This window comes from Cololabis saira, chromosome 8, assembly GCF_033807715.1.
Source record: "Cololabis saira isolate AMF1-May2022 chromosome 8, fColSai1.1, whole genome shotgun sequence".
In the NCBI taxonomy this organism is placed as follows: Eukaryota; Metazoa; Chordata; class Actinopteri; order Beloniformes; family Belonidae; genus Cololabis; species Cololabis saira.
Window position 1 is genome coordinate 26,551,465 of NC_084594.1, and position 15,021 is coordinate 26,566,485.

General features: G+C 39.5%; 1 protein-coding gene across 1 annotated transcript; it reads right to left on the minus strand.

The window, feature by feature from the left end:
* Positions 1-1,352: 1,352 nt before the first annotated feature.
* Positions 1,353-12,718, minus strand: dgkab (diacylglycerol kinase, alpha b). The gene is made up of 24 exons (XM_061727455.1): positions 12,546-12,718; positions 11,392-11,473; positions 10,479-10,555; positions 9,390-9,534; positions 9,060-9,134; positions 8,918-8,967; positions 8,753-8,827; positions 8,434-8,550; positions 8,181-8,298; positions 7,881-7,969; positions 7,024-7,134; positions 6,841-6,939; positions 6,712-6,762; positions 6,253-6,326; positions 5,922-5,996; positions 5,722-5,807; positions 5,542-5,631; positions 5,280-5,440; positions 5,076-5,140; positions 4,495-4,585; positions 4,228-4,408; positions 3,930-4,050; positions 3,580-3,640; positions 1,353-2,415 (listed from the first exon to the last, which is right to left on the minus strand). Exons 2-24 carry the CDS (start codon positions 11,462-11,464, stop codon positions 2,335-2,337), a joined length of 2,166 nt encoding a protein of 721 aa, XP_061583439.1. The 5' UTR covers positions 11,465-11,473; positions 12,546-12,718; the 3' UTR covers positions 1,353-2,334.
* Positions 12,719-15,021: the final 2,303 nt, after the last annotated feature.

Sequence of the window (15,021 nt, forward strand, 5' to 3'; positions counted from 1 at the left end):
ATCCCATTAGTCACCATTAAAACAAGTATCACTTAATATCCCTATTATGTCATAACATTTCCACAACAGACAGACAAATCAACACACACTAACACTTGAACCCTCTCAAGGGATATTTGTGTGTAAACGATCTAGTGTAAAGAAAGGGAGAGTTGCCCTTTTGAAGCAGCTGAGACTTGCAACCTTATCAGACAGCCTTAAGTTACTCAAGATAAGTACAGGATATTTCGGCTCAATACCCACATAAGTATGCTAAAAAGCAACAGACTAGACGCATAATCTTTGTATCTTTTTCTACTTTTTCTCACGTTAGAATACACACGTACATTAGTCATAAAATATACCTACTTTTGCAACATTGCCCCTATCAGGTAGGAGCCTCTTAAGTCATTTTAGAACTGATTATATTAAAGTGACCGTAGTATAATTCAATTCCGGTTTAACCAGCTAAACGTTCAAGAGCTTACGTTAAACACTCATAGACATTGTGTGTGTTTAAAAAATGTTATTACACATTTAAAATGCCTTATTGTCCAAAACACATTTAGGTAAATCCCTTTTAATTCCCATCAGCTCTTTCTGCTTTCCTCCACCTTCCTCAGTTCTTCATTTCAGTCATGCTATATTTTTCCTGTTGTCTTGATGGCTTCATCCCTCTAATCCTTGGTTGTTCACTCTTTTTTCTTGACCACCTCAGGATTAGTGTTCTGCTCACTGCCCACGCGGATGCAAAGTCGGCCTCACTGCAGAAGGACATGTGGGTAATAAGATTCCTGCATCACAGACTTAGGATTTCATTAACTGGACAAGACAAAGACAATACACAATTCACACAAGTTTGTTTAAAATCGTTGATGTTTTAACAACACATTTGTACTTTTTTCCATATAGTGGTCTATGCCCAAAATTATATAATCCAAAGATTTTCCTGGTATACTGGATACTATTCCAGGATTCATCAAGCCCAGACCATGAAAGATTTCAAGACACATGAGACATCATTTTCACAAATGGATTGGCTGTCATAGACTTCCAGAACTTACCTGGTGACAATCAGGACCGCTGGACAAGCCTTCACGCAGCAGTCCAGCTCTCCCATCATCAATACAAGGTCTTGAAGAAAAAAGACTGCAACTCTCGTTGGAAATAAATGTTTCTAGATTGTATTATATGATAATATATGATACATATAGTTTACATTGTGTACCTAGTATAAGAATTACTGCCTTTAGAGATGGTATCAAGGACCAGTTTTTCTCCCTGCAGTGCATTAATTTATCCAGCATTGATCTTATATAGAGTCAAAAATAAATCCACAACTAAGGAGGCAGTAGAAGTATAACTCAATAAATCTAATACAATTTAAAACATTTGGTTGTGTTGTATGATCTTTATTGAAAATCAAAAGACATTACTGCTAAGATACAAGTCCAAACGAGAGATCCATGTTCTGACATTCAGGCTATGTAAGACATGAACACTCAAACTTGTTTTATATGCTTGCAAAGATGCTAAATATCCAATGCAAGACTTCTAAAAGTTGAAGACAAATGAAGCACATTACAGAAAAAAAACAATATTTTGGCTTTCCTCCAAGATATTTTGGCATATATTGATCATCAAAGGAATTTCATATTCATGTCTTTCACCTGCGTCTTTTGTTAAATCTAACCTTTTTCAGAAAGAAACATTGTGATTATGTTCATGCAAAGTGATAAATTGCCATATCATCTTTAAATGAACTAATCCTTCACTTGTGCAACATATCTTAAGATATGAAGCACAGTGGAATATTGCTGACTCAGATCTAGCATCAAATCCTACATTTATATCCACAGTGTTCTTGGGGTAAAAAAAGAATAATAAGAAAAAAACACTCAACGCTTTCAACTTTTTGTTTTCACATGGATCAACACTGACGGTGAAAGACATCTACTGGGACAGTGCAAGGTGATGGTGAGCTTCAGGAGACCAAACAAAGCATTAACGGTGCTTTAACAACAAATGACACCCAAGACGCGACAAAAACACCACAACAGCAAGTAAAGCGAGTAAATCCATATTCCGTTTTTAAGCACTGTGGCAGCATTCTCTGCTCTTTTGTTTACAGACACATTCTCCATCACATTTAAATTGGCACACAATAATAATGATCAGACTGAAGTTTTCATGTACAGCTTTAGGTTCTTCGTGTGCAAATGCAAGCAATAATTTAAATAGGTATTAAATGTAAAGGACAGACACAATAAAAGACAGGTGCACATTCAATGGTGGACATTGTCTTTAAAATCCTCCGCTGTGGCCGTTCTCAGACTGGAGGACGTGGTGGAACCACTACTTGAGGTGAAAGAAGCCTGATGGTTTGGTTGGTGGAGCCATGAGCATGTTGGCTTGGTTCTTGTGAGTTATATGGATCTAAATGAGTTTGGAAAAATAACATTGTCAACTAAAGGATGATGTAACTGTTGATTAAAAACCCTTGGTGAAAATTAACATACTAAATATGCATATTCATTGATGCTGGTATCACTAAGCATTATAGAAAATAATAAAAACACAGGTACCGCTGCTGTCTGCATCTAAACACATTTGTTTTCCCAGTTTAAAAAATTGCAGCCAATACATACCATCTAATTAATCCAAATTTACAGTTTTTATACTTTAACATACTGGGGATTTTGACAGATCTGGGTAAATTCTTGTTGCATCTTGATGTACTTATACTTTTTTTTAATTATCAATATGAAAATGTCATCTGTCAAGGGACTGACTGACATATATAGACTATGGTCTAATGGACCAGGTTATTGTACCAACCAACTAAAACAATAAATAGCCCATCAACGACTGTCCAGTACGGAGTTAGTTGATGAATTCAATGACCACATATTTGAGGCCTTCCTTTAACATAAATGTCCCGCAGTTTTTAAATAAAAACCTGGAGCCTGGAAAATATTTGGGCAACTCTTTATCTGATCTTGTGCCAAGCCACGTTATTATTAACTGACTGGAGGAAATCTAAGACAAACATAATCTCTAACTAGAAATAGTCATATGTGTGGACAGAAGAAATACAAAACCCACGACAACCACTCGTTACAATTTTTACTTTTTATTTTTGTTAATGGTTGTGTAGCTGGTAGTTCATCGTGCACATTTTTAAAACAACTCAAACTTCATACATTTTTAATTCTATATTGTGGAGTTTGGACACGTCACTTTTATACCAGTTATTTACTTTTTTTTTCTTTGCATCTAATGTCTGTATTGTATTATGTGCCTTCATTCATGTATGACATTTATGAGTTTTGAGCTGTTTTAGATTAGAATTCGCTCCTCTATTACTTACATAGTGAGTAGCTGTTGACTCAGCGGTTATTCGAGTTATCAGGGCTCATCGCTGATTCTCCAAACTGAGAGCACTGTGACTGCTGTCTGTCCCAGGTAAGAGGCTAACTAATCATAAGTACTTCACACAAACCCCACTTGAAAAGAATCTAAATACCATTCTTTGACATATCTCTTTAATCTATCTACTGTATCTATCTCCCCCAGTGTAGGCTGGTTGATAACACTTACAGTACAGGGAGGCTGCATCCAAGGCTCTCCATCAATCTGCATGGGCATAGCTTTGGTTGTCCTGCAAATGGAGACAGAGCAGTGAATTTCAGTTTTCTTTACAATTTACCGTACATGAAAATATACAGCCATGCCTTATTGTGAAAAATAATAACAACAACGACCAACATTACAAGAAAATGCTTAATACACCGAGCCTAGATCAATATCCAGGTGGTTTTCAATATGTATATCACTTTGAATTTACCCAAGATCCCTCAAACAAATCAAACCAACCACATAATGTCTTGGTCGAGGTGAATTAGCAAGTATTTTTGACATTTTGATGTACACACACACAAGCTCCTAACCTGATGGTGATATTGGAGGCCTGTGCCAGCCTGTGGCCAGCACTCTTCAGCCCAGTGTAGATCTGTCCCATCTCTATAACTCCTTCCAGCCCGACCACCTCAAAACGCTTATCACTTATGTCTGAGAAGTCATGAAGCACAAACATATCCAGTTCAAATGGTTTAAAAAAAAGATGAGAAGTATTATAAAGAACTAGGTTATATACAGTACATGGATGTATATAGGTTGCATATATGGATAGAAAGAGGGCCGACTGTCAATAATCATCGGCTTAGAAGATAAATGAAAAAGTCTGACCTTGTGAAACAGTTTTGAGCACTTCACTGTCAGTTATGACTTCACTGTGCGCTGCCTCGAACACGCCATCCGGCTTCTTGGATTCGCCCCAGAGGTTGGAACCCCCATGCATGCTGGGTATGTTGAGGACTGCGATACCCGCTAAAGACATGCTGTTCAAATCCAGACGTTTCCCACTGCACTGAGGTCATGAGAAGCATTTAGAACATTAACCACAAGTTGTTCTGTTTGGTGTAACGGCCAAATGACTGCAGTAGAAGCGCTAACCTCAATCACAAGACTCTCGTGAAGTTTTTTGCAGGAAGCAGAGATGGACTCCGAGGTAGCAAATTCAAAATACATCAGTTTGTTCTTCATTCTTGAAAACAGTAAAGGACATGGAAAAGTGTTACACTTCCTGTCACAAAGTTTGCTCAGTCGGTTCGTGTGAACCTGAATCAGAAAAAAAAAAAATGCCAGACCATACAAATAAAAAAAAAAAACAGTACCGGTAATAACATTTTTACATTTTACCAGACTTGTCTTTTATTTTAGACAGTATCAATTTTTGAATTCCAGGCCTTGCACTGCACTCCTATATCCTTTTCTTATTTTGCCACATCTAATGCTTTTGCAGTACTGGCAGCGTAGCTCACAAGCAGTGAACACTGCAGTTTTTTCAGACTTCCAGGGGTGGGATACTTCATAGACAAGCAGTCAAATATTTGGTGTCATTCAGAAGATGACGGACTTGATAAAGAACCAAAATGAGACAGCTACAGACTGGTTAAATTAAGACTCGTGAAAAATCATTCTGGGGTCCCAGAATGAAAAATATAGAACTGGTCTCCGCTCATGTAAATCCTCACCTGCTGTTAAACCTCTGCGGATGTTTCTCTCTCATGGAGTGGAAACGATGAGCAATAGAAGCATCCTATAACGGTCATTATAAATGATCATTTAAGTAATATATTCATTCTCGTCTCAACATGCATCAATAGTAGTTTACATTTAAAGCATCCAATGAAAGGTCATGGGTGTTGTTAGTCATTGCTGATGAGATAATGACTCACCACTCCAATAGAGAAGTAGTTGTTAATGATCTCGTAGGGAACGGGGTCTCCTGCCTCTTGAGGGTCATTTGGTATGACCTGGATGCTCCAGCGGTCCATGGGACTCACCTCGCTCGCCTCAATCTCCTTCAGGATTTCTTTCAAGTCAGACCCCTCGTAGCCTTTTGAGTGATTATTGGAGAATGACATTACTATGCAACAGTGCCAGTGCCAGTACCTGAGTTATACCTCCTACTTTAGAGGTGATATTTGATCCATGTACCTCCTCCCCAGCGCAGACAGCGAGCTAGGTCATTCCCGGTGCCTAGAGGCAGGACAGCTACTGGAGGATGCACCTGGAGGTCGGCTTTATCTAAAATCAGCAATGCAGTATTACATGTTGTTCAATCCCAGAAATGGTTATCTCAGTTGCCTCTTTGGATTTCTGTGAGATGTGTAATACCTATAGCATCCAGGAGCCACCCCACAGTACCATCACCTCCACAAACCAAGATCCTGTACTGGTGCAGATTACGGAAGAAGTGCAGTCTAAAAAGAAAAACAACAAAAAACAAATCCAGCATTAATAAATGGACGCTGAAATGATCATGTTACCGTCAACATGTAAACTGTGAATGTCTTTGCTTTACAAGTGTGTTGTACCCTGGAGTGGGACCTCCGTTGGATAGGTTGTACACCTGACGTGGGTTTAGAAGACCAAGAAACTTCCTGAGCACTCTGCACGCAAACACAAACGTTAAGAAGAAAAGGGAGGTATGAATATGCCACTTTCACACGGAGGGTGTTGAATATACTTACTATAATTAATATATCAATAAACCTATCTGTGTAATGCAGGAGGAAAGCCTGAGTAAGGCAAAAAAACCTTCATGAAGCTTTTGCCGTAAAGAGATTTCTACAATATTCCTGCTTGTTACAGTTTGCACCAACATTCCCACTATTACCTCAGCTATGTCGAGGGTCTGCTGCTTACCGTTCACCTTGCTTTCCTCCACTTTTAGGGTTCACAAACACCAACAGAGGGTGGGTGTCTGGAATAGGAGCAATCTGATAAAAAAAATAAAACATCAGATTAAAATTGTTTCAATTAAAAATGAAAAAAAAATGAAAAAAATAAAACAGTTGTGAGCATTTTACATGTAATAAGTTTGAGGTGCATATTTCAAGCTTGGGCTGCGTAGGATTATTGTTATTTGACAGCACCCCTGATCATGTTGGTGTATGTTTTTTGATACTTTACATTTCCATAAACAATAGCCTATGTTGCCACATTTGTCAGTTACAGGAAATTGATGAATACTGAAATGTAATAGTACAATAAGTAAATAGAAATCTCTGCTCAGAGCAAAAAGTGGGACAGAGTACTTGAAAGTGGATGAAAATTGTTGTGTGTATTGTTAAGACCAAAGCAGGAGAGTTTGATATGACAGACCTGCAGGATGTGGCCATCAGGAGTAACATTCAACACGCTGCTGTCCTCCTCCTGCAGCACACAAAGCCAACAATTATCTAACAATGATCCTGAATACCTAAATGATCTACATTTTGTCATTTGGTTTACCTTTGGGACGGCATAAATGGCCCATGGAGGTAATATATGGTCTCTCAGTGGGCCACAATCGCATTTTGGTAACCCAGGCACAACACAGTCATCATGTCGCTTAAAGATAAACAGGAGTCAGTGAACACAGAAGCCCATAAACCACTTCTTAGATCTGTGCACAAATACAGTGAACGCCCTCACCATCTCCCGGCACCACACGCATCGCTTCCCTGCTAAGGTTTTGATCTTCTTAAAGCAAACCTGACACTTGGTAGAGTTACAGTCAGCTTTGATCCAGTCGTGAGCCGCTTTCTGAAGAACACAAGGAGATAAAGAAGCGGCTGTTATCCCACGACCACAACCTGTTCTGTTGCTTTTCTTTCATTCATACAGGAGTGCCAACTTTATCACCAAGTCTGATTGAAATCCGACTCGGTTTGTTATATTCTGTACACGTTGTCTTTCTTGGCCAATTACAAAAACCCTGAAGGGGAAAGAAGAAACAGATTCAACATGAACCACACCCTCCTCCAAAGCAGATAGAGAGGTCATTCAACTGCTTCAGATTTATGACATTTTAGATCCACATCAGCTCCACAGATACACTGCAAAAACACTGACATCCACTCCTCCCCCAACAGCGAGGGAAAGTGGGGCAGCTACTGCTCTGATCCTCTACGGATTTTGTAAAAACAGTAAGTTGTAACCATAACAGCACTGAAAAAGAAAGCAGTGGTCATTGTCAGTGTTTGTGTGGATCTAAAATATTGAACAGATGTACAGAGCAGGCAGTACCAGCTGTAATCCGCACTTAAAAAATGTTGGTGGTGGGCGCTCAGTGCTTAATGCACTGTAATGTTGCCTGTAGTTAAAGTGTTGACTCTTCCTGCCATTAGTCTTTGAAATAAAAAGAAAAAACTGAGGTCATTACACTCTTTTAAATCCTAAAACATTTAACATAAAATGTCAATAAGCCTGAAAGTGCAGCTATAGATCTTAGAAACATGAAAATAAACATAAAAAAAACTACAAATGAGAAGCGATAATTTGCTCCTTACACCAATTTCCTGTTTGGATTTGACGAAGGTGCGAGCGCAGGGCTCAGGGTTCTTGTTGGCACACTGGCTGTGAACCGTGTATGTGCAACCTGGGAGGAAAAGAGCACAGATATTACAAAATATCAAAGTGACTGTTTACCTTTAAATAAACTTCTTACAGATGTGACACAGGAGTGTTTTAATTGGACAATTTGGAGGCTGGAACTGGGGGCCTGTCAGCCTCAGTTCATAGTTCATTTACGCCATCAGTGAATCAGTGAAGTGCACAACTGCCCCCTGGTGGTGGCGATGAGCCCTTACAGACGCAGCAGAGTCCCTGCTTCCCCAGGCCGAGCAGCATGCTCTCGCACACGCTGCAGTAGGTCGGCTTGTTAAAATGCTTCATCCTCCAGATGTGGTGACCATCTTTTTCAGTCATCTGTGGTTGAGGGGGTGTTACCAACAGTTAATACTGAAAACAGTACAAAAAGCCAATATTCTGTTCACAGAGAGTTGAAATAGTTCACACAAGAACTGCATTGGCAAGAAGAGGGAAGTTGTAGTGGGGTGTCACCTTCAGTCCAAGCAGCACAAGCAAGGGCACATTGTTCATGCCTCCTTTCACCCACTCCTCCAGAGTGACGGTCCCACTGTCATCCACATCGATTGCTGTCATCATCTCTTTCAGCACCTGTCCAACCATCCACCAAATGCTAATCATTTATCACACAAAAACATATGTAGTAAATTTCCTTTACATCTTGTCCAGCATGTGCAGCATGTGCATTTAAAACCTCATCACCACCCCCACCACCCCTCAGTGCAAGGCATAAAATCAAATTATGATAATCTTCCAAGCTTGAAAAAGCAAAGCGTAATAAGGAGGCTCTTACTGGTCTGAGTTCAGTCACATCCCACCCCAGGTAATCACCAGCACGCATCATCTGTGTGACTATACGGTCCACTTCCTAGAGGATTGGCACAAGAGTTATGGTAAATGTACATTAAATGTCATATCACTCTCAGTACGGGTGCAAAAGCATCTCTGAGTAACTTACAGAACTGTCCAAGAGTCCGTTGCCGTCTTTGTCATAAAGTTTGAACGTAACTAGAACCAAACAAAGTCAGTCAGTGATATCCATACATTTAACGATGCATTTTAAAATTTAGAAGTGGTGAGAGCAGATGAAAAAGACCAACATTCGAGCTTCTCTCGTGGCTGTCCTTCCTCCAGCACTGAGAAGTAACAGGACACGTCCCGAAGAAAGACCCCACCTGAAAATAAAGACAGCTTTTGAGCAAAGAGGAACCCCTTCACTGCATTTATAGAGTGTGACACATTGTGATTTGAGCAGGTGCACTAAACTTCAAAGCTACGCCTACAGCCTTTTTTCCTGTGACGCAGCTCTTAAAAAAAGAAAAGAACCACAAGCTAGAGGAGTTTAACGAACTTTTTTCACTGTGTCTTCCTTTCTTTTTCTATTTTAGGAAGTTCTGTGAACCACATAGCCGGTACGCAAAATACCTTACCTCCTTTAGGCAACGGATTCTTTGTGGCCCCATCTTGTTCTACATGTTGAAAATAACGGAAAAGGCGTTGGCAGAAGTCTGCAGGGAAGTTATCCACTTCTAGGTAGGTCTTGAGGAACAGACAGAAGCCTGCAGCATCAACATACTGAGGAGTGAAAGGTGAGATGAGACACAGGATCAAAACAAAGATGGAATATTTACCTATAGAAAATAGATACCGTATTTTCTGGACTATAAGCTGCACCTGTATATAAGCCGCATCCGCTCTATTTGTAAAAAAAACAATAAAAAAAAGATATACAAGCCGCACCTGTATATAAGCCGCATCCGCTCTATTTAAAAAAAAAAGATATGCAAGCCGCAAATATTTATGTTGTTAGATTAGACATTTACTACATGTACAGAACCATTTTGAACTGTAAATGATGTACATGTTTGTACCTAAATAGATCCTTTCCTAACAGTGTCTTTTAACACAGCAGCAACTTTGCTGATTAAAACTGGACAGAACCAAGAGAAAATAACCAGTATTTATTTATTTATCTATTTATCTGTTTGAAATCTGCTTCTACCTACTTCTATCTGCTAAAGAAGAAGTAGCGTATTCTTCTTTGCATTTATTTTGTCTTAGTTTTTATTCTAATTCCGGTTAGAGCGCCCGAGCGGTGGAAGAAAAATCCACAGAATAGCCGCACCTTTGTATAAGCCGCATGGTTCAAAACCTATGAAAAAAGTAGCGGCTTATAGTCCAGAAAATACGGTAAATAAATAGAAAAGAACTGTGTTTTATTGGGATGATCAGTTCTGGGCAATTTCCTGTACAAACTCCTTGAAAACACTGTTAATTAGGAACCCATTTCTTTTAAATGTTTTTATTAAGCTTTAATGGTGGCATTAATGATGTTTCCAGAGTACAGGGTTATGGAGCCAGATTCAAGGGCCCGACAATAACAGATTGGTCGTGGCCGCACTTGAACCCGATCAGCACCCCAAATGCTTTGCCACTGGGTCACTATTGTATTCCTGTTCAGAAGAAATGGAAAATTGGATCTTTGTAGAACATCAGTCCACTTAAGTTAGATGAGTTACCTCTCCAAAACTGTGCTGGGCCAGACGACCCCCCGGATGAAACTCCTTGATCACATCTTTCACCCTCAAACTGCTTTCTGCAGGGAGAACATTGGAGAGGTACAAAAGTCACTCAAAAAGAACAATAAAAAAAATAAATAATGAAATATCATGTAAATAAAACTGAACATGGCTTCTGCTTGCTGAAACAAGAGTTAGCTCATCTCCGAGTGGAGACACAGATGTATAGATTAAGCCTGGCTCCCTCAAACATCGCAGTCTGAGGTAACACACGGCTTTGCCTCTGCCAGATCCAGACAGGAGCCAGAGCACATGTAATTATCTATTCATCCATTATCCAACCTGCAAATACTCTCTCCCCCCAAACACTAAAAGCCTCCAGACCAATTTCATTTCTTTCAAAGCCTTTGAGTGGACAGAATATTTTTAGCCCAGTGCCACTTTTTGTTTCCTGTAAACACATCCACATAATTCTGCATTAGCTCTGGCTCCAGAGCATCGCTGTGGACTTGCATTTGAGAGTTTTGTGTGGAAGCTGATGTATTCTCTGGAGAACGCTGTAGAGTTCTCAGCTGACGGTTCACTCGTGAAGACCGACTTCCACTGTCATTTAAATTTAAAAAAGAAACCTCAGCCCTGAACAATTAAACTGAAAACTGATGATGTGAAGCAGGTAGACAACTAATTTGACTAATTATCACCTAACTTTTTTTTAGTGTCCATAAAACATTCTAATCACTTTGAAATACTTATTCTTTCTATTCTCTGAAACTAGAGGGCCAGTTGAACATTTGGACACACCCAGTTATTCAAAATGAATCGGTGGGTTTGTCTAAACTTTGGACTGGTGCCATAGACTGTATATAGTAGACACTTTAACTATTACATATTAACTAATAACACTTGAACCCACCTTCCATGTACTGCTGAAGCTGGATGAAGTCTACAGGGGTCAGAGAGCCCTCTGTATCTTCAGATGAAGCCATGCTGGTCAGCTGCAAGGGAACAGAGACAACAGCAGAGCGTTACAGAGAGACAGAGACAATAGCAAAAACCACTGCAGACTGGCACCCTAACCCCAGAGAGGCGTCTCAGAGGAAGAGGCAGGACTCCTGGTTTGCATGTTAGTCACATGTACTGGTTTGTCTCCATTCCATGGCATTTACCAGCACTCCTCCAATCACGAATACTGATCTACAACACCTACAGTAGCTCACTGAAATCACCAGTGTAAATCCGTATAAACCTCATTGGACCATTCAGGTTCAGGTTCAGGTTACTTTATTGATACCCAAGGGTAAACTGGTTTTGCAGTCGAGAATTAAACAAGCAGCAGAAAACAGACAATCAGTTCAGGAACAAGACATTTAAGAAGAACACATACACATAAAACAAGAGACAGCTTCGGCTCGACAGAAAGTGCTGCAGTTCATAAATATAAGAAATAAAAGACATGAGGCTAAAAAAGAATTAAAACACCAAGAGCAAAATTTCCTCCAAGTTAGGAATGGATAAGAGCAATAAGATAAAAACATTGTAAAATACATTGTGCTCCGAAAAGTGACTTGTGCAACTTTTGTGCAAACTACAGCTTGTTCACCAGTGTTACTGCAGCTGGAACAAAGCTGTTTTTATAACGTTTTGTTTTACAAAATGGGACTGACAACCTCCATCCAGAGGGGAGAAACTGAAATTCACTGTGCAAAGGGTGTAAACTATCATTTAAAATGGTCATATATCATTAGATATATTCAGATAATTTCATCAAGCAAAACTTTGTTGAAATGTTTGAAAACAAGGAAATAGTTCAGAAGTTTAGAGAAATGTCTGGAGAGCTGAGCAGTTGCCCAAAGTCAACAGGCTGAAAGCTGCAGAGATGGACAAACAGAAAATCAGTCCTTTACAAGCTTACTATGTAAGTAAGCTTGTAAAGTCCCATCAGAGTAATCTGTAACACCAAGCAAGTCGGAAATCAGCAATTAAGCCCATAATTTTAAAAGGCGCCCATCAGACAGGATTAGAGTGTGAAATGAGGGTGTCTGACTGAATGACAGCCTTTAAACTTACCAGGTTGAGCTCTCTATCTCTCTCTCTTGTACAGGTGTTCAGACGGGAAGACGGTTGAGACTAGATCAGGGTATTAATGTAACTTGTCTCTCAGAAGTTGATGAAAACGGTCCTGAACGCGGAGCTGCACAGCCCGGAGCTCTGCCCTGTTTGCTGACAGGAGCGCTCTTCTGCCTGTGGTGAATGGCTGCAGCGGTATTAGCGGATAGAAGGGATTAAAGACTGCACGGAGGAGGAGCTTTTGGCGACATAATTACAGATATGGCACCACCCGCTCGCGCAAACACACGCATCATATGTGCTGTAGCCTACTTTTACAACATGTTTACGCATTTATTCCACCTATTGTGATTTAAGCCAGGTAATCTTGCAGAGGCCTCAAAAGGGCGTGTGGACTTATCCCCACAGGCGCCCTGAAAGTTTGCCACCAGCCATGACTTCAGGTGTGATACCTGGTGACTCAAGGCTGATTTATGGTTCTGCGTTACACCAACGCAGTGCACACCGTACGGTGTGCGTCGCCGCGTACACTACGCCGTTGCTACGCCGTCGATTTAACGCGGATCCATAATTCAGGCTTTATCAGTGCAGACAACTGACAGAATTGCCAAGAGCCCATAACTGGTTTCTCATGTTCACTGGTTGTTTTTTTTATTTTCTAAATCATTTATATGCGTGTATAAATATATAAATATATATATACCATAAACACCATAAAAAGAAGGGTAATGAATGAAACCAGGCTACTTTACAAAAATACTACTTTTTACTCATTTAGATGTATTAGACAACTGTATTTACTACTTTATAACACCAGATTGGAGCATTTTCCTTTTTTTACTTGATCCTGTAAATCCTTTTTGACTGTGTGTGTTAGAAATTAAGAATTTCCAAACACGCTGCCTGCTTTGCCCTCCACTGCAGCATACAGATGAATGAAGAACAACATCCTCAGTATGAGCATACTACTATTAGATTACGTACATTTGATGTCCTAGGATAGCTTGAAACTTCTTTTTTTCTTGATATTTTGTTGTTTAGTCTTAACATTGGCCTTAGAAATTATTTATAATGTTCATTTTGGGCGGTGCTGCGCAGTGCCATGTTAGTTTATTCTGTAATACAGTAATTTGATTTTTTTTTAAACTCTTTAAACAGAAGAAGTTTGACTGAATGGAAAGTCCAAGGGTTCTTACTGTAGCTACATAAATATAGTAAATAGTAAGAGACTTTCAAGGGTTCAAAGTTTTATGGTTGTGGAATATGCAGTACTGTTGGCACCAGTTTGTAATGCCATATTCTAAAGGACAGATCCCATCAGAGACAAATTACTCTACATTTATAACTTACATGCATTAGTTTACTGCTTATTCATTTCATTTAATCACATACAGATAAAGATAATGGTAGCATGATAGCATCTACTTAGACTCCATTCGTTGTAAGTGCTGTATCCACCACAGTAGCACAGTATAGTTTTTCTTTTCCATTTTGATAGATAGATTTTTTTCATAGATAAATATAGTGTAAACTGTTACAGCTACATGCATGTGCTTGTACATTAGTACTTTTCATATAATGCTGTTCCATATGTGAAAACCACCATTAACCATGTATTGACATGTAAAATATTTGTAAATGCTGTTTGTATCTTTATCAATTAATCATGTGAAATTAATCCAGTATACAAGTGTGTCGAATGCAAAATAAATAAATAAATTGTGTAACACGTATACAAAAGTTAACCTTTGACAAAGCTATTCCAAGTCAATGTCTGTTAAGAAACTATACAAGTTATTTGTACGGTACATTGTGACACTATATTATGATATCTAAACTTGAATTTGTTCTTTGAGTATTACGTTATAGCAAAAATGTTATGGATATCAAGCACCTATATCAATGATATTCACAGTCCAGACTCTTTTCAATGATGAAGGGATATATATGAAGATGTATTCTACCGAGATTGTAGATATCAAGCAAATTTCTATAAATGTATCTATTGGTGAAGCACTGAGATGTGAGGCTAAAATAATTCAACTCAATTCAATTTTATTTATATAGCGTCTATTACAACAGAAGATTGTCTCCAGGCGCTTTCCAAAGACTCAGAACATGACCCCCAAGCAATTATTACATAAACATAACATAAACTGTGGCAGGTAAAAACTCCCCTAGGGGGAGAAAAACCTTAAGCCAAACAGTGGCAAGAAAATCTCCCCTTTAGGAGGGAAGAAACCTTGAGCAAGACCAGGATCATAAGGGGGGACCCTCCTGCCGGAGGCCAGACTGGGCAGAGCAGAAAAAGAGAAAACAGAGACAGCCTCAAGCATTGAGATTATCAGAGGGGGGGACTGCAGGTCAGCATGCAGCTCCCAAAGCTCCAGCCTGCAAACATGCACAAAAGAGAAAAAGAGGTGGGGGGATCACCACTCAGTAGATCATGTCGGTGCCCCCCTGCAGCATACGCAGC

Bases quoted from the DNA above. Each gene is read 5' to 3' on its own strand.
- dgkab (XM_061727455.1), bottom strand. From the start codon at position 11,464: ATGGCTTCATCTGAAGATACAGAGGGCTCTCTGACCCCTGTAGACTTC. The intron at 7,970-8,180 runs GTAAGGGCTCAT...TTTTCCTCCCAG, and splicing joins GCAGGGACTCTGCTGCGTCT to GTTGCACATACACGGTTCAC. The intron at 5,997-6,252 runs GTAAGCAGCAGA...GTTTGCGTGCAG, and splicing joins GGAGGAAAGCAAGGTGAACG to AGTGCTCAGGAAGTTTCTTG.